This window comes from Hydra vulgaris, chromosome 01, assembly GCF_038396675.1.
Source record: "Hydra vulgaris chromosome 01, alternate assembly HydraT2T_AEP".
NCBI classification, from domain to species: domain Eukaryota; kingdom Metazoa; phylum Cnidaria; class Hydrozoa; order Anthoathecata; family Hydridae; genus Hydra; species Hydra vulgaris.
Genome location: NC_088920.1, coordinates 31959952 through 31985842, shown reverse-complemented (window position 1 = coordinate 31985842; position 25891 = coordinate 31959952). Strand labels below are relative to the sequence as shown.

The 25891-nt window shown below is 28.3% G+C and overlaps 1 protein-coding gene across 1 annotated transcript; it reads right to left on the bottom strand.

Annotated features, from left to right (window-relative positions):
• Positions 1–12579: 12579 nt before the first annotated feature.
• Positions 12580–16125, bottom strand: LOC136074335 (uncharacterized). Its single transcript, XM_065786641.1, has 3 exons — positions 14775–16125; positions 13072–13332; positions 12580–12839 (listed from the first exon to the last, which is right to left on the bottom strand). The coding sequence occupies exons 1-3, from the start codon at positions 16123–16125 to the stop codon at positions 12580–12582; spliced, it is 1872 nt and encodes a 623-aa protein (XP_065642713.1).
• Positions 16126–25891: the final 9766 nt, after the last annotated feature.

Below are 25891 nucleotides of genomic sequence, written 5' to 3'. Positions count from 1 at the left end.
GCGATTACAAAGGCTATTTTATGGATGTTGAGTGCATGTGGCCAGGTAGTGTACATGATGCTAAAGTGTTTGCAAACTCAACAATAAATATGAAGTTAAGAAATGCTATTCTTCCTCAAATTTTTCAAAAACCAACAAAAAAAGCAGAGGAAATACCTAATTATCTTATTGGTGATCAAGCCTATCCATTACTCCCATTCTGTATGAAAGAATATGAGGATTGTTCAAATAATGAAGAGGTAATTTTTATTAACATGCTAAGAGCAGCACGAAATCCTATTGAATGCACTTTTGGTCGCCTTAAAACTGGATGGGGTATTTTAACAAGAAAGGTTGACCTTAAACTAACGGGTGATGCGGAAGTTATCGGACAAAATAAAAACTTCAATAAATTATTTATAAATAAAAAAACAAACTACTATTATATTTATTTTAAATAAAGCATTTATCTGTTAATAAAAATATATTATTTTATATATGAAAAAACACTACCATCTGCAATTGATCTCAATTTTGCTCTGACGCCTTTCATTTGCGACTGTAAAAAGTTTAAATCAATTTCTTGTAGTTTTAGTTTAATGCGATCAATCAAAACTTGCTCTGTTGAAGCTTGCCAATCTCCCTCGTAAACTTTCTGTGCCAAATGTCCCTAAAAATTTTCAATTGGTCGTGCTTGAGGCACATTTATGGGGATTGGATTCTTTATCAAAGTAATAGACATATTGGTCCATCAAATTTAGAGAATCTTTAGAATAATGAGAACTTGCTAAATCTGGCCAAAATAAATAGTTAAAGTCTCCATGATACTTGTGAATAAATGGAAGAAGTCGTTTTTCTAAACATTCATTAATATAGATTGATGAATTGATCGCTACAGCCTTGGAAGTGCGAAACAATGGCTCGGACATACCACGGTCAGATATGGCTATCCACATTAATAATTTTTTTGGAAATTTCTCTTTTCCTATAAAACGAACACTTTCTGGGCATGTCTTTTTGTTGTTTGTGTAGTATCCAGAATTTACCAGGAATGTTGTCCCCTGCAAAACAAAAGTATTTTTCGTTATCGATGACTAGAAGCGATTTTGTGTTGTAGAGTTGGTTAACTAGTTTCCTGCTTCTTTTCTTTGCCTTTATTTGTTGTTCTATAGTGTATTTTGGAGTCTTTTCACGTTTTCTATATTTAATATTCATTTTTTTTAACTGACGACCAATTGTCGATTGATTTACACCGAATTTAATTCCTATTTTTCTCTGACTGACCCCTTTTCGATTGTTGAAAAGTCTCGTTAATTTGGCTTTCTTTTCTCTAGTCCAGGATGTCGGACGACCTGGGTGCTTTCTATCAAAAAACGATTGAACAGTTTTAAGTCTTTTTAGGTTATCATAAATTGTACTTCGAGCAAATCCTTCCTTTTCAAAATGATTTACGATTTTTTTATTTTTATTAGGTTTATTTACAAAAAACATTTTTAGTCGCTTTCGAAAAGATTCTCGTTCAGCTGCATTTAACCTCATTTTAAATAATTGTGTTTCAAATAATAAAGTTTATATTTTATAGAACGTTTATGCCTACGCATAAAACCACAAAAACTGATTATTATTCTCAAATAATGAAATTAGGATTTGTCCGATAACTTCCGCATCACCCGTTAGAGGCTGTTCCTACTGTTATTTATGCTTGTTTTGTATTGCATAACATATGTGAAAAAATTCTTATGTTGACGACGACCTAGCTAAATCATAAACAGATCTCATTGAAAAAAACGAAAAAGAATACAATATTATATTCTTTTAATGAAGCTGAAGGAATATTTATACATAGAACTCTTACAGACTTGATAAATTAAACATACACAAACACACAAACACACACACACACAAACACATATATATAATAATAATAATAATAATAATAAACATCTTGAACATTATATTTATAAAGACTCTTTATAAGATTATTTGTTTTTATTTTTTCTCAATATTTTTGAAAGTGTTTTTATCTAGACAAGTATTTGTTGGTAACACTAAGGGACTAAGTTGGATATGTGAATATGTGAATGTTGATAGAACTGATTTTGGTTTGATGATTGTTGTTGAGTTTGTATCATAGCTTGTACCAAATGCTCAATAGAACGACTTATGCCATTTCCCAGGTCAGTTATTGATTTACTTACATTGTTAATATTTTCTGTGAGGCACTTTGTCGATTCTCGCATCGCTTCTTCCATTTCTTTTCTAAATTGAGTATCATCTCTAGCTTTTTTAAGCAGTAGTTGGTCGCGTTGGGCGGCGCTAAAATTTTGTTCTAAGTGCTTTCTTTTATTGTCAATTAGTTGTGTTATTCAACTTTTTCTTTATTTAGGTTTATTAATACTATCTGCAGTATCACTATTGTTGACTAACTCTACCTCTTCTAATGAGCCTTGATTAATTGAAAAATGAGTTTCTTCGGTTTCAACAAAATCATCCTCTTTAACACCAAATATAAGTGGTTCAATATTGGCTGAACCACCCCACAAGGAGATGAGCTGGTCGTAAAACTCAAATATAATTTTACCACTTCCACTTTGACTTCCACTCACAACTGTATTCGAGAACTTTTGTCGGATTTCCTTCGATTTTTCTTGAACTTGTTTAACTCCTCGTTTTATTACTTCTTTTGAGTCCTTTTCATTTAAAGTATCAATGGCAACTGGCCCAAAATACAACTCTTCATCTTTATTATAGATCTCTGCCATAGATAAGCAAACATCTCTATATAAACCAACTTTATCGGCATCAAAGTCAAGGTTTTTATAAAGCATCCTTGCTTTATAGCTGATAGCACAATTTATAAGATTCTCAATCATATTATGATGCCATTTAAAGTTTTTCCGTTTTGTTTTATCAATTAAATCAGTCATTTTGAGTGAGAGTTGTCAGCAGTATAAAACTGCAAATAATAAAATCGAAGATTAATTGTAAATTATAAAAGCTAAACAAATAAAATTTTAAAGACACGGAAGTTGCCAGTTTTATTATAAAATTTATTATTTTACGCGGAAGGTTTTAAATTCAAAAAATGTAAGAATTTGTACGCATGCGTACAAATTTATATAAAAAATTAAGCAGCCCGTTTGCCGAGATCTCGGCAAAAAACAGTGAGATCTCGCTATCCGGACTAGCTCGTTTATTTATAGAAACGCAAAATAAAAGTAAGTTAAAATACTGATGACGTCAATATCTTGGAAAACGAGCCAGCCCGCTATCCATATAAACAGGCTCTGAAGAAATATTTTTTTTCTCGGCTAAGAAACAATGTATTCTGAAACGCAGCGTTGTAAAATTTTCAAACCTGCAAAATATGTTTTACTTTATCTTTACGACCTTCATTTGCATTTTTAAATTAAAGAAATTTAAATACAACTTTTTTTTAAATTAAAAATGTTTATGATTTAAAGACTAAGTTCCTTTTAAAAAAAGACGGGGGAAAAAAAGTTTATATATATGTAAAACAAAAGAGGGCTGGTGACGTGAAATGGATTAACTCCCAAAAAAGTTAACTCCCGGTTAAAACATTTTAACTCCCCTGTTAATCTATTTCGAAATAAATTAACCCCGGGAGTTAAATTATTTTAAAACATGGCAAAATGGATTAACCAAGGGCTTAGACATTTCTAACCCCCACCGAAATAAAATGACCCCTTTTAATACGCGTTTTAAATAATTTAGGTTAAAATAAGTTTTACAAAATTGCGTAAGTAGTTTATTTTAATATACTTTTTTAAATATATCGTTAGTTGGCGTTGAATAAAATGATTTTGTAACTGTTTATTTTTGTATATTGTTGTGACAATAAAATAGAGATCAAAATAACAATAATATTGCACGAGCTTTAGTGAACCTTTCTCTTTTTGCTAATAATAATGTTCGAGATAATGGAGTTTATATAGCTAACTAGCTAGCTATCCCCTGTGTGTGTATATATATATATATATATATATATATATATATATATATATATATATATATATATATATATATATATATATATATATACATATATATATATATATATATATATATAGGTACGTGGACTGATTTTCTTAAATTGAGCATATACTAGAATGTTAAATATCATTCGAAAGCCCTTCAATACGGTATTTTAATGGTGAAAAAATTATTAAAAACGAACAATTTAAAAAAAAGTTATGACGTTTTTAGTAGCAAATTTTCGATATATGGATTTATTGAAGAAACTGTTATAACTTTGTCAAATTTTATCCAAATAACTATACCTTGATATCAAAAGATAGATGTAAGAGTAGGTTACAAGTTCAAATAACTCTATAAATAAAAGAGGTGTCTAGAGGGCGAGAGGGCCAGAGGGGGTACCGGAACACCATCGTAACCTTAAAAAAATACAAGTTTTTCACACGAAAGAGTGTTTTTCTAATAAAATATGTTATCTTTATACATAAAAAGTTAATTTAATTTGCTTCCATTCCATTTCCAAATATTAGTGGTCTATTTTAGATTAAAAGGTAGAGATGTCTTTGTTACGTTTTAACACCCTCGTAGTGAAATGTTACTTTTCTATAAATATTTTAACCTAAAACACATTGATTATATTTTGTGTTAAAAAGTTTAAATTACATTTTCTTATTTTACAGCATATTTAAGTTGTGTATAGATTGACATTAGAGGTGGGACATGTGCCACGTCCAATGCACCCCCTCCTCCCACCCGCCCAGTCTTATCCAACCTAAAAAAAAAAAAATTTAAAAGATATTTGAAAAAAGGTTTTAAATTGAGTTTATTGAAAAAGGGAAATAAGTATTCAAGATTATTTTACTAGGGAAGGGGCATGTGCCACGCCCAATGACCCCCCCCCCCTCCTTCCTTCTAATTCAAACTTGAAAAAAATGTCAATAAAAATTATAAAAAATTTTTTAAATTGTGTTTATTTGAAAAAGGAGATATATTTTCACAAATCTTACCACATTACAAGATGCAAGTTGGAGTATCAACCCTAAAATGCCTCTAAAAAGTATATATAAAGACTTAATATATTATAGTTTCAATTCAATTTGCGTAAACAAAAAAATAATATATAATACTTTAAAAAAATAATATATATACTTTAGATAATTAATAACATTATAAATAATGTAAAATAATGTACTAAATTATATAAACCAAAAAAACTTCAAATAATTTAAAAATCTCATACCTTCATAAACAAGTAACGGTTACAAGAAACTAGTATTTCAACATCAATAATGCAAATATAATTTTTAGGAACTGTAAACATAAGGTAAACTAATTTAAAACCAAATAACTATTAATAAAGTCAAACAAACAGTTTAAATAAACTAAAACAAAATAGTAAATAAGTATGCAAAATACTCTTCACATATATCAACATTTGAAATATTCTATATTCTATAATCATTAACATATGCAAACTGATACAAACTTACCAGTGATAGGCTGTGTAGATTCGACTAAAAATAAAAAAAAAGTTGTACACAAAATAATTTGAAATTGTCAACAGTAAGTTACAAATTTAACAATCGTCAAAGCTGTTCTGTTTTAAAATGTAATATAACACAGTTAAATATAAAACAACTTTATATAAAACAATTTAATATACAGTTTAATATAAAACAATTAATTGTGAAAGTGATAGACTGAATAATATTAATATTAATAATTAATATGAACAAAGTATTAATCAATGATAGCTTAAAAAATGTTAACGAGAGTAAAAATTTCATTCTACTGCACTTTGAGGAATAACACAATACTAATGCATTAAACAGTGTATATAAGTAGAAACATAAATTCAATAATCATTCAGAAACATTTCTAAATCATAAATTTACCAAAAGAAGGTTGTGCACATGGAACTAAAGATAAAAAAAGTTTTTATAAAAATTTGCAACTGATAAGAAAAGAGTGTACATGTTTGCAAATAATAGTTTTTAAACTTATTAGTCATAGTAGTTGCTGAAAATGCAACTAATGATTTCAAAGTTGTAATTAAAAATAAATACTTTAATTGCCAAGATATGCATAAACATATTGAAAAATTTGTAAACATACCACTTATAGCAGATGTAGAAAGAACTAAGGTTAAAAAATATTTAATAAAAAATTTATATTTCATTCGTCAAAAATATATACACATATTAAAAAGTAATAATTGGTAAACTCGCGATTCGTTGAAGACAAAGATGCAACTAAAATTCAAAATTTGTAATAAAAAATAAATATTGCAAAAAATGACTTTGAAATTAGTAATCTTTAAAATCTATTAACAGATTAAAAAGTTTTAGCAAATTCTATAATCATTAACATTCACACACTAAAAAATAAAGGTAGAAATTTTTAGTAAAGGTAGGATATGTGATATACCCTTAGTAAGGTTTAATTTTCTACCTTATAAGGTAGAAAATTATACCTTTAAGTTAGAAAATTGTATGACAAATAATTGTTTTTAATATAATTTTCTACCTTAAAAGGTAGAAAATTATAGCTTACTAAGGGTATATCACATATCCGGCCCTAAGGTAGAAACTTCTACCTTTTTTTTTCAGTGTGTACGAACTGATACAAACGATATGCTGTGATACAAAGTGATACAAAGCGATACAAATGCTGTGATACAAACTGATACAAAGCGGTATGCTGTGAAGATTCGACTAAAAATAACAAAAAAATTGTACACAAAAAAATTTGAAATTATCAACAGTAAGTTAAAAATGTAACAATCTTCAAAGCTGTTCTGCTTAAGGTGCAACAACTATACTAACAAAATGAAAATAAAATATAACTATTAAAATATAAAGATAATATATTTATAAGCAACAAGATAACATTAGGAATAGTTATAAACTTATGTAAACAATAAGCACAGATAAAGATAGTATACAATAAGTAAAAAACATTACCTTAAGTTTTTTAAGTGTTTCTATATTAGGAAGATATTATAAATGTTTATTAACATTTACTTATTGTATACTATTTTCTCTTTGTGATTATGCAAATGCTTTTTTAATGAATAAACCCAAAATTTATGTGACTTATACTTATGAAGTCTTAAAAAATCTACAAAAAGCTGGGTAGGATCTAAACAAGAAATAAATATAAGACATGCTTGTATAATCATTTAAACACTAATCCACAGATAAAGAAATATATAATCCAAATATGGTTAAAGACAATAATAATGATATCTTTTGTTATATTTTAAAAACACTAAGAAGTTTTTTGTTAAGATTAAACTGATGATGTATGAAATATTTTTATTTATATGTGATATCTTAACAAAATTGTCAACTGATACTAACAGTTAACAATTAATTCAATAGTTTAATAGGCTATTATAAACCACATATAAATAAGTATATTACATACTTCATTGGTTTAATCTTAACAAAAAACTTCCTAGTGTTTTTAAAATATTAAATGTTAGTGTTTTAAAATATTAAAACTGTTGCTATTGAATATCAACAGTTTTGATCTAAAACATTAATCTTTTTTTATGTTACATAAAAATTTTTTTTACATTAATCATTATTTTTTGGATTTGAAAATAGTTGTTAATACTATTATCATGCATAAAAAAATTGAACTTACTATCTGTTAGTGCATCTAAAACAGTTTTATTAAGCTTGTCCTTATTAAATTAAATCTAATAATATAAATCAAAATAATGGCCGAGTCTATTCGCACGACGGTCGTGCAAATAAGGCAAATAAGCTTATTCGCACGACCCTTCTAAAAAAAAAAGAAATCGGATTTTAGCACGACTATTTGTGTTAGTATATTTATTCAGTTATCAATAATTAATATTTAAAAATTAATTAAAATTACGAACAGAAAATACAATTTATGTATAAAATGCATATTCTAATTATTCTGATGGAGAGAGGCATGCAAGGACCCCTCTTTTCTTACAACATTTGCAATTATAGCAGCGCCTCCCGGTAGGCGCAGCTATTTATTTACGCAATATAATATACCATATTGCGTGAATAAGTTGTACTATCCAAGTTCACTATGCAATCGTCAACGTAGAGCATTAAAAGAAGAAAAAAGCAAACCATTAGGTACTCCGCTAAATACTTATCTCTATTGGGACATGCATACACTATTTTGACACTTTGTTTTCTATTAGCCAACCAACTTTTGTTCCAGTTTAATTTAGATAAAGTATTATCAGTACTAGATTTTGAAATTTACTTTGGATTTGTGAACTAGATACTGTAAAATAGATTAACACAAAGCAAGTATGTTATATGCACCAGATACATTTTCTATATAAAGTTTACACCTAAAACAAGTAAAGTCGACTCACTAGTGAAACATATTTAGCAAGGTCCTTTGAGAGGGAGGGACAAATATGGCAATTTGCCCCGGGAGCCTAGCTTGAAGGGGCGCCGAACGCAGATTCGGAAGTTTTTTTTACAATAAATCACAATTTTTTTAATAACTGACTATGTGAAATCTGCTTAGTTTTTGTAGTTCATCACTGCTTAGTTTTACTTCATAGACATTATATGAGAATATGTCTATGCAAGGATACAATCCCGTATTGACGCCATCATATCACTTGAGGAGAGAAGTGTTGGTAGCTTTTAAACATGTCGTGAAAAACCTTGATCTGACCAGTGAGAAGATCAACCAAATGAGTGCTTTAGAAAACTGGGTTGGGTTAAGAAAACCGTTTACGATTTAGGTTTAGCAAAAATGAATATTTAGGGGGCAAGAAAATTTCGAAAACCCATATTCAAGCACCTCATTCTCCTTTCTCGAAGTATTTATTGATTTCTTTTTTACTTCAGGGCTTAAAACTAATATTCTGATTTATGTGTCAGTTTTGATTAGTTGATTTTAAGCCAGAGAATTGATATTAACGCAGAAATACAACAGGGTTCGTACTCAATTTATCATAAGAAATTCCCCGACTTTTTTTAAAAAATCAGCCAATTTTCCCTGACTATTTTAGTCGCAAAATAACATTTTAAAAAACCATCTGTATATTGGATATTTTATAAATAAACATTTTCAGATTGCGTAACAGATTATTTCAATAAAAGCTTTATCAATTCCTTTCAGTTAATTGGATGGTCACTTCACGATCATAATTTCCTGACTATCTAATTAAAAAATAATAATTTCCAGACTATTCCAGGTTTTCCCTGACTTTAGCTAAAATAGACCAATTCTCCATGTTTTTTATGTTCGCTACGAACCCTGTACAATTTATTGTGGCAAAAATTGATAATTGCTTCATTCTACAAAAACAAAACATTCGCAAAACAAAAAAGCTTTGAATATTTATGGTTTTAAAAGTGGGGCCCTTCTCTATTTTTGACCCGGGCACCATTGGCACTCTCGCAGCCCCAGTTTGAGACTATATATATATTTTTTGCACACTTTGTTGCACACTTTGACATTTTATACTTTATAGATTTATAGAAATACATTTTATAGATTTTGAAACCCCTAATACAAATCAATTTTTGTCTAGAGTATTTTGTTAATTTCTAAAATAAAAAGATTTCAAATATAAACATTTAAATACGCGCAGCTGCAGAGAAAACACTAGAAAATTTTTGAATAATTTTTTACTGATTTGCAATACATTTTTTTAATATCATTTTCATTATCGCCTCGGACAAGACTAACTTCACTAACTCGAAGAAGAAAGAAACTCAGTAAAACTTACATGCCACCGTTATACAGAATTTATTAGCTGCCATATCTCAGCATACTAAGATATAAAACATTAATTTGAACATACATTATCAAATCAAAATTATTTTCATATTAAAAAAAAAGAGAATAATATTTTTTTTACTTTTACGTTTAGTTACCCTAAGATTAATGCAAGTGGTGGTAGGAGGGGGGGGGGGGGGAGAGAGGTGAAAAATAAAAAGAACAGGATGGGGGGATTTTGTCCAGGTCTAACATACTTGCAACATAATTGAATTTAAAGCCGAAAATTTTTGAAGCATGATGAATGATGGAATTTTTTTACAAATCCAATAGTACAAAACTTCTCTGTTAACTGCTACATTGGGCATCCTAGAGTACAACATTAATATACAATAACTATTAAACATTTACATATCGTATTTTTTAATTATAAATCTAATTTATAATTTTTAAAATGATAATAAATTATAATAAAAATTTAAATCTAATATTTGTTTAATTTTAAATAAAATACCTTACTTAGCTGCATGAATTACAATGCCAATGTAAAGAGTGGTCAGAATTCTCAAATATAGTCTTTGGAATGGAAAGGCATGAAACATGAAACCACTCCTTGCAATTGTCGCATTTAACCATTTTCTCTTCTTTATTATCCGAAAGACGACATATGCAATATAGTGGTAAATTAATTGGTTTAGATTGTTTTTTCTCTTTTCGTTCACTCGTCTCTATAGGAAATGGTGTCACTGAAGCATTTTAGCAAATGATCTTGCATAAGTTCTTGCTTATAACATTTTATGCTTGGATCATGATTGTAACATAAATCTGTTGCCACTGCAATTGCAAAAAGACCACAATCAAGCCCACCGTATTGTTTTTGAAAATCTTTGAACTGTATTTTCAAAAAAGCATCTTTAACCATCATGATCGATCCTACTTGCATCTTCCCACTAACACTTAAATCATAATATAAGGAATCAAAAAAATCAATTGAGTTAAGATCAGTACTTAAAAAGTTGGAAATGGTAAGCCAATGCATTGCACCATTATGTAAATTTTGAATAAATTTTCCAGATTGCACTCTAAAATGAAGTTTTGATCCGAAAATAGGGTCTTGTAATCCTTGTACTTTTGGAAACTGAATGGATAAAAGTTTTTGTGCTTTATTTATGTGCAAATCAGATAACATCTTGAATAAGTCCTTAATGGAGAATAGTCGAAGATCTGCGACAGAGAGTTGCTTTTTTAATAACTGTTCATTATGAGCAGTTTTGCCTAAAATTCGCTTACATGATTGATGGTAAGGATCATTATATAGTTCATGTTTCCTATTAAGTCGTGCTTTTCTAATCTTTACATTCCCTACAACTGGAGGAACCTTAGGCAAGTATACATTGTCTAAACTACTAAAAACATTTATAGCTTCACCGGTGCAGAATTCCGATTTATTTGCAGGAAGACCTTTCAAGTTGACACTGCCATTTAGAGAAAATAGATTTGAAGATAAAACGCTTCCTTGATTTCTAAGTTGCTCATTTAAATTCAGACAGGATGGTAAAGCATAGCTCAATGATTCAGAAAAGTATGAAGAACCGGACATTTCAGGCAAATCAGACATTTTGGGAAATCAGAAACTTTGGGCGACCCCGACGTTTCTGGCAAATCAGACGTTTCAGACAATTTAGACACTTCGGGCAACTCTGACGTTTCTAGCAAATCAGACATTTCAGACAATTCAGAAACTTCGGGCAATTCTGATGTTTCAGACAAAAAAGCCATTTCGAGCGAATTGGAGATTTCAGGCAATACTTGTGTTTCCAAATCAGAAATTAAAACTTTTTTCCCAACTAACCACAATTTATAAATTAAATTTAATGAATCAAATTTTTCTTCAAACTCGTTCATTCCAAGACTGGATAAATAATCTGAAACTGGTTTACATAGATCCATGACAGTTTTAAATTTCTGATCTTTAGAAAATGGCACTTTAAGGGACTTTTTTTCAGTTTTGTTAGTTGAACAATGAAGAACATTGTTAGCCTGATTATGCAAACTTCTGATCTTCCGAGAAAGCCAACTTCTTTTTTGATAGCTTAAATGCCAACGCTCTCCTGCATCTTCTGCTTTAAAAACAACATCCCCATTTACTATTTTTACTGCCATTGTGTGTCGACAAGGAAGTTTCATAGTTACATGCAAAGGGCAAGAACATAATTTATTAAATACTAACAAGTCAGTACGAGACTTTTTTAGTTCTGCAATTACAATTCTAGCAGCATATGGAGTTAATACTTTTACAATATCATCTGTAATTCTATCTTCAGCAGTGCCTAATCGATATGGCTCTTTAAAAGATTGATTGAACTCAATATGAGTCATTTGTTGAAATTTATCAGCATGCAACAAAAGGATACCTTTTGCTGCCTCAGCTAAAGACATTTTTCTAGATAAAATGTTTTTGATTTTTTGGTTATGGGACTCGGACCTGTTATTTGTTGTATTTTTAAGATTAACATGCTTCATAGTTTCATAGTATGCCCAATACTTAACTAGGTGTGGCAAGCCCCATTTTTTGCTGTAGTATACTATTACAACATCTGGTGCAACTTAGCAAGATGACCCAAATTTGTATCAAACAATTTCTTTGATTTGGCATACACAAGCGATTGAAATATTCTTTTTAAATTTTCTTTTTCAATACTGGCTAAAGCATGTTTATTTGAAAATCTATAAAATGCCTGCAAAACATGAAACTTACACAGTTGGATTTCTGCTGAGGGCATAACCTTGGAGACTGCACTTATTTCTTTCAAGTCCTTATCAAGAATGACAACCTTAACTTGGTCAAGATTCAATATAAGTTCAATTTCACACATCTTGCAGAGTATTTTCAGTTTCTTGTGCAATGAAAGCATAACCAACAGCTTGACCGGTTCCGTTTCCATCCTCCACTAACAAAGTGAATAAAGGCATTCTTAATTTGTTTGTGCAATATGTACAATCAATCATTAGCACTTCAGGAAACATATCAAACACCTGTTTCATATCTCCGCTTATTATTAAAAGAAATTGCAGAACACTGTCTGAATCAACTTGAACAGATATAACTGCATCAGGATCTTTTCCACCTGAAATTGAAAATCAAACTTCAACTTTTAGATAATAAAATAAATTGAATAATAAAGTGAATTATTTAATCTATAGTTGAATTATAACCCAATTAACTTCAGGTAAACTTCTCTAAATATTTTTAGGTTCAAGCTAACACGAGTTTATTGCCTCTCTATATATACTAACCCTAAGTCATAAATCCTTAAAAATACAAAAATTGAAAATGTAAAGTTAGAGTAGAAGACTTACAGAGGGACATCAGTTCATCAATCAACAAAGCCTCTTTTGATTTTTCGCAACTGCGTGCTAGTTCAATTTTTTTATTTATGTTGAGAAAATTTTTTGATGTTACTACTTTGCTTTCTTTATTTTGCAAGTATTCTTTCAAAAAACAGACTTTAACACCAAGTTTAAACATTGTGCTGATGTCATCCTTTATTTTTTCACTTCGACGTTGTTCTGGGTAATGCATAAAATCGACGTTGTTCTGGGTAATGCATAAAAGCAGTTCTAAAGAGAAACAAATTAAAAAAAAAAAAAAAATAGAAATTAATTCAAAAAAGTGAAACTTTATATAAAACAAATTAATATTAAAATATAGATGTTCTATTCATGATAAGCTGATACTAAATTTGACAAGCTGAAACTAAAAATACAAAAGCACGCTGTGTAATTTAATTATATTTTACTCTATATATACCGTGGTCGTGCGAATAAGCTTATTTTCTTTATTTGCACGACGGTCGTGCGAATAGACACTTTCCAAAATAATTCAAAATAAGATTTTTATTTGATTCGCCCACTTATCCGGATTTCGGCCCCACCCGGATTTCGCTTACCAAAAAAAAAACAAAAAAAAAAACAGAAAAACCGAAATTAGGTACCTAAAGTCCAACACCAATTAGACTAATTGCTTATAATTATTTTTTGCTGAAATTTGGCATGTCCATAGAAAATGCATAAAGCAAACTATTTTAATAATAAAAAAAGCGGACTCTACATTTCTTTGACTACAAATCCAAGTGACAGCATCAACCAAATTTTCATGCAAAATTCTCAGCAAAATACTCCATAAAAAAGTATGGTAGCGATACACAATAGTTATATAAAAATCAAGCCAAAACTTTCTTCTTTTCAAAAGTTGTCAAGATTTATATATGTTTCTAAAAAAAAACCACCTCAAAAAACCGTTTGCCTAAGGCTACCTGAAAAAAGTGATATACTTGGTATAGGGGAGATGGGGGCGCATTGATCGCCGTAGCAGTGTTTTGAAAATTGCGCAGAACCTGAAAAAGAATTGTAAAAACTTATTTACTACGAAACACATGTAGAACTATCTGGCTTTTGGAATATATAAATATTTTGATTTAAAAAAATGATAAACATGAATAATTTTAACTTTTAAACAACCCTCTCAAAAGATCAATGTACCCCAAACTATGGGGTACTATGATCTCCGACTTGGGGCACATTGATCTTATATGCGTAATATTATCTAAACGTTTAACACTTCTATAACTAAACCTTGTAAATAATTTAGTCAAAGGGTAATATTGTATAACATATAATACATCTAAATTTTTTATTTATTTTTTAAATATAGCAGTTAAACCCACTAGTCTAATTTTTAATTAAAAAATGTATAAATCACAGCAGCTATAAGCTACCCGCTTAATATACGTTTAAAACTTTGCAACAACTTGAAATTTATAAGAACTGAAATATAAAGACTGAAATAAGAATACAACTTTTAAGTTTACAAAACTTGTTAAAAGTACAATATTTTGATTAAGAATATTTCATCATTTGTGAAAGTCAAGTTGTGAAGCAGCTTTTGGTTTACATTGTTTTTTTATTCCTAAGCAAGTAATTCTTAGTTTCTTTCTTATCTTTTGTGGAGACTTTTTGTTGATTTTTGGTTTGCTTCAAAATTTTCTTTTCTTTTGACAAACGAATTTCATTTCTAACAGGAGTATCAGTCAAGATCCTTGTTTTTAACTGCCTACTTTTAACTTTTTTTTTTCTGGCAGATGCTTTTGGGTAAGGTTTTAAAACCTCAGGTGAGATTATAGAAGCAACACTTGTTGACACTTTGTTTAAAATACTTGTTTCAATATTTACTATAGTTATTTCAGACTCTATGTGATTAACATGTGCTGGTATCATTTCAGATTCCATGTTGTTGACAGGAGTGATAGTAACTGTATCTGGAGCAGCTCTATCTGTAACTGATGATGGTAAATATTCGTCATCTTTGAAAATTTCAGAATTGAATGGCTCAATGCCAGCTACTCTAAATCCTGTCTGTATATTTGATGGTGAGAAAGCTTTTGTATACGGTTCTCGAACTATTGAAACAATATCATAAATGGTCATTGGTCTTGGGTTTGAAACCATCCAATTATCACATGCAGAATTGTAAAACCTTTTCAATGGTCCAAAAACAGTTCTATCTAATGGCTGCAATTTATGGCTGCAATGGGTAGGAAAACTTATCATTGTAATTCCATGTTGAATTGCAAGCTCCAAGCTTTTAATATGACTTTCATGACTGTCGAGAAGTAACAAAACTGGAGATTCCTGAGAACAGTTTGAATATTTAACAAAATGTTTAATCCATTCTATGAAAATTTCTGAGTTCATCCAACCAGAAGGATTTGCAAATCCCACACATCCAGGAGGTTCTTCCTTAATCATGTAATCATGAAACTTTACCCTAGGAAAAATAAACAATGGAGGAGTGGAATTTCCAATAGCATTAGAGGCACAACATGCAGTTACCAATGTTCCTCGTTCTGCAGATGTGATTCTTCCAACTTGTTTGCTTCCTCTACCAGCTAAAACCTTTACCGGCTTTTGAACGGTTGTTAAACCAGTTTCATCAACATTATATATACAGTTAGGATTATATTTATATCGATTTCTTACCGTTTTAAGATTTTGAAAAAACTCTCTTACAGTGTGTTTGTTAAAAGCTGTTGATCGAGCGAAGCTCGTTGCTTCAGGTGTTCGTAGAGACAACTCTGGTTGTCTTTTCATAAAACCTTGCAACCAATCAATGCCTGCAATTTTATTTTTGATCCATGATGATGGGCATATCTTATTGTTTTTTAAAGCAAATTCGTATGCCAAAAATCGCGTTGACCTAGTTGAAAGGCCATAGTTCATTTTTGATGCAATTAGTAAATAACTTGATAAACTTTTTTCATCTTCTGCTGTAAAAACTTGTCTATTGTTGTAGTTAGGCTTGAAAGCTTCATTTGGATTAAACCTCTTTTTACGACAATATCTTTTGAAAGTCATTCTATCTATGTTAAACTGACGTGCTACAACATAGATAGATAACATTCAGTTGTGTTCATAGATAACATTCAGTTGTGTAACATAGATTACATTCAGTTGTGTTTCTTCTAAAACTTTATTAACAGCTACTTTCATTGTTTCACTTGGTATAGCAACTTTATTTGTTTTTTTAATTCTATTTCTAACCATTTTAAGATCTGTAAAAAAATATATCAATAAAAACATATGTTTTTAATAAATGCTAATATTTAACATAATAATATTATGTTAAATATTTTTTAATTATTATGTTAAATATTATTCTTTTGATATTATAAAATAATAGTATTATTATTACTAGCTTATAACATAAGTAGATTTAAAAAATGAAATGCTAAAAGCTATTGTTTGTTTATATATAGTTTTTTTTTAAATTATAAATACAATTCCATTCGTTTAACTGTATTGCTTATAAACAAAAACATGGGGCACTTCGTCTTCTATGGGGAACTTTGATTCTCTGATCAATGGGCCCCGCATAGTCAAAGATCAATGTACCTCAATAGGTATAGGTAACATATTGATATCAATATCTACTGTATAAATTGCAGCCAAATAAAAATTATATATTGTATTATACACCTAACACTTACAAATTTAAAATAAAATTGTTGTTAACCCATACAGACATCTAAATAAAAATATATTTGAATTATAGTACGATTTAAAATAATCACTTTTTATGACGAAAAACAATATTTTCTTTATTTTTTTTGACGCTGATAACCTTATGAAAAAATATTACGAATAATCAATTAGGGAAGCATAATGGTTAATTAAATTGCAACCTCACTTCTAGTAAAGCAAAAATGAACGAGTAAAAGCCAAAAGATCATACTGCCCCGGCGATCAATGCGCCCCCATCTCCCCTAACACTAATTAAACTAATTGCTTTTAATTGCTTTTCGTTGAAATTTGGCAAGTGCATAGAAAATGCATGAAATAAACTATTTTAATATTAAAAAAAGCGGACTCTACTTTTCTTCGAGCACAAATTCATGAGAAAATATCTACCTAACAATCAGGAGCAAAATATCCCATAAAATGTTTAGTAACCATGCATAAAAGTCTTTAAAAAATCAAGATTAGCTTTTCTTCTTTCCAAAAAGTATCTATGAGTATATATGTTTCTAACAAGAAACTCCACAAAACTATGTCTGTCTCACGCTGCCTAAAAAAGAGTTAAAAACGAGAACCAAAATTTTAGCATAAAAATTGGTTCCGTAAATCGCGATTTCCACGTACCTATATATATATATATATATATATATATAGGTACGTGGAAATATATATACCTTTATATATATATATATATATATATATATATATATATATATATATATATATATATATATATATATATATATATATATATATATATATATATATATATATATATATATATATATATATATAATATATATTTATATATATATATATATATATATATATATATATATATAAATATATATATATATATATGTATATATATATATATATATATATATATATATATATATAAATATATATATATATATATATATATATATATATATATATATATATATATGTATATATATATATATATATATATATATATATATATATATATATATATATATATATATATATATATATATATATATATATATATATATATATAATATTATTAATAGTTAATGCTGTACTGAACAAATCTAATGAGTGTCATGTCGATCACACTATGACAGCAGTTATGCTTTATTGTTAATCAGCCAGCATTCAAGACCTCTTTTAAAGCAATTAACCGACTTTGCTGTTACAACTTCAATACCTTTGCAAAATCTAGTAGAACAATATTAACTGGAGTATGATTTTTTGATGTTTAATGATATAAAATAAGTTATTTCTAATAAATTTGGTATGCATAATTTACTCTTTATCAATTCGTGTTGATGCTCTGTTAGCAAATTATTTTTGTAAAAATAAGTTTCAATTTTGTTAAGAATAGTATCTTCTAGTATTTTGCATACAACTGAAGTGAGGGAAACGGGTCTATAATTAGCTGCAACTGCCTAGTCACCTTTTTTAAAAAGAGGAGTTGTTTTTGCAGATATTAATTGATTTGAAAATTGACTTGAAACTAATAATTCTTTAAATGTTAATTTTAAAGAAAGTGCTAACGCCTCTGAAGCATTCTTTAGCAAGGCAGAATGGAGTTTATCAGGTCTGATGGCTTTATTTTCTTTAAGACTCTGAAGCCTCTTTAAAACATCATTATAACTGATTTAGTCAGGAGACGTATCAGAAAAATTTGTGGCATAATTGCTAATTCTTGACTAAAATATAGGAAGAGCACCATCTGGTTCAATAACGAATACATCTTGAAAACACTTATTTAAATATCAGCAATTTCAACTTGGTTTATAAATAAAAATTTTACACCTCCATCTTTTCGTAAAGCTTTTATTGAATCTTTTTCCACTACCTGATTATTAACACATTTAAATAGCAATTTGGGGTTTTGCTTTGCTTTTTTAACTAAGTATTGTTTATCATTCATTCGTGAATACTTCAGACTCTACAATTCGACATAGTATTTTATAGCCTTTACTCAAATTAGCATCTTTCCATTTTTGAGCACAGTTTCTATATCTCAAATTTTTCTTTTTCCTAATCAGGGATTTAAGTTCTTTATTTATCCAAGAAGTTTTCATACCTCTAATTTGTGGAGCATCAATAGTGGGAATAAATAAACTGCTTGCAATGTTGGAGTATTTATTTAATTCAATATACATATCCTGAACTGGCATATTTTTTATGCAGTTGTCCCCAGTCAACACTTGAAATAAATTGAGAAATTTTTTTATGACTCGCTTTTTTTGTAAAAAAGTTTATCACAGTTCACAGGTGCAGTCACTATAAGCAGTTTCATTTTATTTCTAAGAAAGTAATTAAAAAATATTACCAAATGCCCTTGAGTGGTGTTACCAAGCACCACACAAGGACATTTGGTAATATTTAATAATAATATTTGGTAATAAACAGTGTATCTATTGCACATACATTTCCAGATTCAGTCGCAAAAATCAAATCCAGTATATTAACTGCTATTTCATTTAAGACTTGGAAAGTTGGAGTATTTATATGCAAATATAGAAAAGTGTCATTTAATGTGTTACTGAAGATATGTTTAATCCCTGATTTGTTATTAATAGAAGATACATTTCTGTTAAACCAATTTATTGAAGGAAAATTAAAATCTCTCATAATTAAAACATCTTTATACCCTTTTTATCAACATAATTACTAGCTTCTTTAAAAACAAAATTAAAGCAGCCATATTAATAGAATTACGTGGTCTATAGAGGCAACCAACAAGATATTTATTTTTACCAATGAAAAATACAACCCAGACTTGTTCCATTTTGCTCTTACTAAACTAAATAATGTTGAGCTCAAATGAATCAATCGAAATTTTTACATAAAGACATACACCACCTCCTCTTCGACCATTACATCCATATCTTCTATAAATGTTATACCCCTGAATATTGACTATTGAGACACTTTTGAACCGAGTCTCGGCAACTCCAATTAGATATGAACAATTTTTTATTGATAACAACCATAAGTTCAGCAAACTTATGGTTGTTATCAATAAAAAAACTTATTTCCAAAGATGTTGCATTTAGGTATATGCATTTCCGAAAAATATTATTTGCTATGTTTTTATAGATCTCTTTAATTAAATTTTATGTTTTTTTTGGATTTGATTTTGACGGATTCCATATCGAAACGGAGAGTTAGAATTCAATTCTGAATTTATTCTGTTTCTTTATCTTAATTCAATCTTTTGTCTAAGTTGATTACGCAATCGTTTTTCTGCTTCAGTTAAATCTGGACTTACATATATACTAATTTATGAACTTCGCTATTTCTCAAATTTTTTTAGTTTAACAAGAATAGCACCAGGTTTTGTTGAATCTTTAGAATGCAATCTTCTTATATACTGGCTTTACTTCAACTTTAATAATGAACTACAAAATACCTTTAATTGCAAGTTTATTTTCTGTTTTTTTTTCTAGAAATTCTTCTTTTTTTGACTCAGGTACTCCATAAACAATAATATTTTTCTTGCGTTTCTCTCTCGTTTAACTCGTTCATTGTTACATTTTCAACAGGTAATTGTTCACCTGACTTTTTATATTTTCACTCCCATTTTTTACTATCTAAACTCAAACATTGCTAAATCTAGAAGATTTTAATTTATCATTTGCTGCATTCAAGTCAGATCTCAGTTTGCTAATTTCACACAAATTTCGTTTATCATTTTGTTTTAAACTTTTTATTTAATCAGAGAGTGATAAGACAAATTGACAGATTTTTCTACACCAATCGTGAAATGTTTAGCTGCGTTTGAATGATAGCCTGGACCAAAAACTGGCCAGTTTTTTCCAGTAAAAAATTATCATTCATTCTTTGATGTTTCTTTATTCGGTTGGAGGGGTATCACACTAAATACCAGTGGATTATCTCCTGGACGTGAACTTTTAAATTATATTATTTTATACTTATTACACAGAGACTAAAAAGTTTCAGTATATGATTATATATATATATATATATATATATATATACATATATATATATATATATATATATATATATATATATATATATATATATATATATATATATATATATATATATATATATATATATATATATATATATATATATATATATATATATATATATATATATATATATTAGTATAAACACTTATCTAACTTTCTGCTATAGTCAAAATTAGATATGTGTTTTTAATAATTTATTACTGCTCTGTTGTTTAAGAACATCAAGCACTCTATTTGTACAATACACTTGGGCAATTCGACGATCAAGTTATTTTGATAAAATAAATAAATTCAAACAAAAGCTAAGTAATCATTGGTTTGCCATATGTTTAAAATTTTTAAGATTTGAATAATAATGTTATTTCAAGATAAATAGCTATGTGATGAAATTGAACATTATTATTTCTGTTGTTATATTAATATTTTTTCTTTTTGTTTTAAAACAGTTACTGCATTACAGTACCAAGAAGAAACTATACGTGACTCCTTTATCAGTGGTATAGCTTCTAATGAAATCCAACAACAACTTCTCAAAAATAGAGACATGAAATTAGAGGTTATGTTTGACAAAGTTAGAACTTACGAATCTGCTCAAAAGCATTCTGAAGATTTTCTATGCTCAGTTTACAAAAAGCTTACTTTTATAGCATTTGTTTCTAATGAGAATACAGAAGTTCTCACAGCATCTGCTGCCATTCCTAATAGTAAAAACTCTTCCAAAACAAAACTTGCTTCTTTTGTGGAAACTCTGTGCATCCTAGCTATAGATGTCCAGCTAAAGATGCTATCTTTAACAAGTGTGGAAAAAAAGGACATTTCTCTAAAGTATGTCATTCAAAGCAAAATAACACCACCTCAACAGCTGCATCTATCTTAAAACCAACATTAGTAACTACTGCTAGTTGTATAAATCCAAATCTTCAAAAGTTTAATTTAAATATCACAATCACTAAACATTCAATCAAAGCTCTTATTGATAGTGGAAGCTCTGAAAGTTTTATTTACCTTAAACTAATTAACCAACTCTTTCTCAAAGTATTACCAATTCACAGCTTAGATCAAATGACATCAACTTCTTTGTCAACTCCTATTGTTGGAATTTGTTTAGCTTACATAAAAATTTATGACTTATCCTAATGTAAGACTTAACATTATGGAAAATTAGTGTGCTGATATTATTCTTGGTATTGATTTCCAATACCAGCATATAACTGTAACGCTTAATTTTGGTGGAGTGAGAGCACCTCTTGTAGTTGGACTTGCTACATTAAATGTAGAGCCTCTGAACCTGTTTGAAAACCTCACACCTGAATGTAAACCTATATCCTCAAAATCTTGCCTCTAGAGTGCTGAAGACAGAGCGTTTATTAGCTCTGTAGTACAACACCTTAACAAAGAAGTAATTATCGAACCTTCAACATCACCATGGAGATCATAAGTTGTTGTAAAAAGAAACGAAAGATCAAAAAAGCGCCTAATTGTAGACTATAGTCAAACTATCAATTGTTTTACATGTCTTGATGCTACCATCTTCCACGAGTAGATAAATTGTAAAAAAAATTTCGCCCCTGTATGGAATACTGTTGTCATGTTGCATCTCTTTCTCTTTTCTACAAATACTATCATGGTTGCTACTCAAAGGAGCTATCATCCCTAATTTCATTAGCTAAAATTCATTTTCGCTTGACTCGTTTAAAACTTTTATTCGTCTAGTTTGTTCCGCGCACGTTAACCCTTTGGAACTAACTCCCACTTTCATTTTTTCCTAACTTATACAACCTTCAACATTTTAAGTCTTCTGTCAACCGTTTCCTTGGTCTATAACTCCTTTCTTTTTTTCTATTAACTCCCAACTTATTAGTGGTTGCTTGCAGCCACAAAAAAAAATAAAATAAGCCTTACACCATGCGTTGTATTGAAACACCTTAAATCACTGACTTGTGGTGTTTCTTACTCTGGACAACCTATAGGTTTTACATGAAGTATTTAATATCTGCAGAAATCTAGTTAAAGTGCTAATTTATGTCAAAATTTATTGTGTAAAATGGTGATATTGTAAAAACTGCATAAACTCTTTATGCAGTTTTTTTAATTCATGCAAATCATATCGGTCAAATCCGGAGTGTGATACACTAATACAATTTTTTGTTTTTATTTTAGTTAGGAATCATGTTTCGAAAATGGTATTTTAACAGTCAAAGTTCACATATTTTCCGCCATTAGATTTTTTATTTGAAAAATAAAAAGGTTTTTTTTATATAAAACCCATCTCTTTTTGTATTTAACAGTTTTCAATAATTAAAAAAAATTGCAATAAAAAGTTAGGTAATATCCTATTTCATCGGGGTCGGAGCAATTTTATAAGTGGATGGGGCAACCCAATGTTATCCTCTCCCCTCCCCCCCGACTCCTCCATTACACTTATCAAAGCATCGTGGTGCAGTAGTTATATCGCTACCTTCAGCCATTAGAAGAATAGCTAATCATCGCTTTTTTTTAATAAAAAGAGGTTCAAGGGGCAACTTCAAGTTACTTTGAATTATTCATGAGTTTTACTCACTATATTGAAATTTTATATAAACATTCCTACCTAGTTTAATTCACTTTTTAATATATAAACCTACGTTTTACACATCCGTTATTCGATAATTACTTTCATTAAATGACATTAGTGTGAAAATATATAAATAATATCGTTAGAGTAGAGGACATAAGGACACAATTTTAACATATAAGAAACTGAAATGTTGAAGAAATCTTGTTTGGAAACGTATTTTATCCATAAAACCTTTGTATTGGTCAGGTTGTTACAAAATCACTTGTTTGCACAAAATAAAAGAACCAATAATCCTAATAGTGAGAAACATCTGATCATGAGCTGCCTAGATAACACTTTTTAAATAATGAAAAATAACCAGCAATATAGTTGAAAATAAGTTTATTATAGTAATTAACTCCTAATATTAAGTGTTTTGACTTGTTTTTTAAGGCTTTTAAAATCATAAGTTATTACATTAAAATAATAGCAAAAAAACTCTCTCTGTAGGTAGTAAAAAACATTAACTTGCTTTTGTTTAGAGATAATTTATTGAGCAAAAAGCAGTGCATATAATATCAAACAGAAGAAATAACAATATCAACATAAACTTTCGAAGTTCCTCATGGCATGGCTATGGGGCAATTTTTTTACTTTATTTAAATTTCTTGGAAATGAAATGTTTTAATTTTTTTCGTTGATGACTAAGTTTTAATCTTATAAAAATATGGCTAAAGCTCTAGGTTTACAATAAAATTTGATTTTCAAAAATTGGCATTGACTTTTCATTTATCATATTTATAAAAAATAAATATGGGGTTTTTTTTATAAAATAAAAAATTTATATATTATTTAAATATTTTAAAACAACAACATAGGTTTAACATAGATAATTTTAATTTTTATAAAAAGCTGCCTTCTGTTAGAATCAGAGCTCAATAGTAACTCTTCTATATTGTTATTTATTTATTATGCTTTTGCTATTCATACTAGAAAGTCAAATCAGAAATATTTTCAAAAAATACTTCAAGAGTTTGAAATAGTGACGTAAGAATACTTACCCAGTAGTGTTAAACACATTTTCAAATTTTAAATTAGAACAGCAGAACCAATATGGCTTGTCTAAATATCATGATTCACACGTACGCAAAAAATGATTTTTTTCAATCTTACTTTTCATCAAAAAAAAGACTTTGGTAGTCTAACTATTGCTTTTGAATTATTAATTATTTGTTCAATTATCTTAAAATATAAAATACCCTAAAACAATAAAATATAATAAAAGACTATTTATAAATTAGGTTGTTCTGTCAAAATGAGGGCGAAGATGTATCTATTTTGCGAAATTAATGTAATTAATTTTATATTTTAAGGTATATTACCAAAATAAGATTTATAATTACAAAAAATTATAGACTACTAAAGTCTTTGGATAAAAATGAATATTATAAGAAAAAAAAAAAAATCACTTTTTGAGTACTTTGAAGGATGCTATTTAGACAAGCTTTATGTCTACCATATATGTTTTTTTGTTTATTAAGTCTCAAATAGCTAATATAAAATAATAAAAGAAAATAATAATGCAAAAATGATTTCTTTAATTTTCAAATCTGAAATTAATTTCTGTTAAGCTCTGCTTGATTCTTACAGGGCAGTTCTTCTTACAAGACAGCTCTTAATCAAATTTTATTTGATATATTTTAAATATTAGTGGGTTTTTTTTTAAAGTATTAAAATACCCCTCTGATATTTTTTATAAATAGAGTAGATGAAAAATCAAAACCCCTTATAAAAAATAAATTTTTACTGTAAACCCAGGGCTTACAGTATTTCGAGGTCACACAGATTGCGCTAATTGTCTAGAAATCCGTTTTTGAGTTAGATTTTTCCTTATAATTTTAGTTATTATGCCGCATCTTGTTTTTGTTGATTTTTTATTTATTTTAACTTTAGTTTATTCTAATTTAAAGAATGTTAAAGTATAGTTGTACTTTATACAAAATTATATTGAACATAATATATAATAATCACTTTGTATGTGCTTCGTGATAAGATCAGTACAATCTTCTTGAAGTCCTGCCTATTTTAATTATAATTTACTATTTTAATTATAATTTCCATTACATATTTTGATTCACGAAACTTGTAAATATTATACGTACGGCAAAATATGGAAAAAAAAAGACTTACTTCATAATTTTTTATGATTATATTTGTATTCTTAGATACTTAACTGTATGAAGATTTATAATATAACAATAATTAAAAATATAATGTGATAATCATGACTTTGATTAAAAACGAAAATCAAAAATAACAAAAAAATCATTTTTTGCTTTTTTTTAAATATCGTATTTAAACAAGAAAAATAATTTTATTTACAAATTTTAGCAATTTTTGGTCTGAGCCAATAACAATAATTAAGTTAAATACTCATTTTATAGTGTTTACCTTTTTTTTTAAGTAAAAAAAATGCGTTCGACGCCATTTGGTCAATATTTCTAAAAATTTAGTCAAACTTCAGTATCTTGAGAACCAATGGGAATATTTTGAAAAAATTTTGGAATACCGC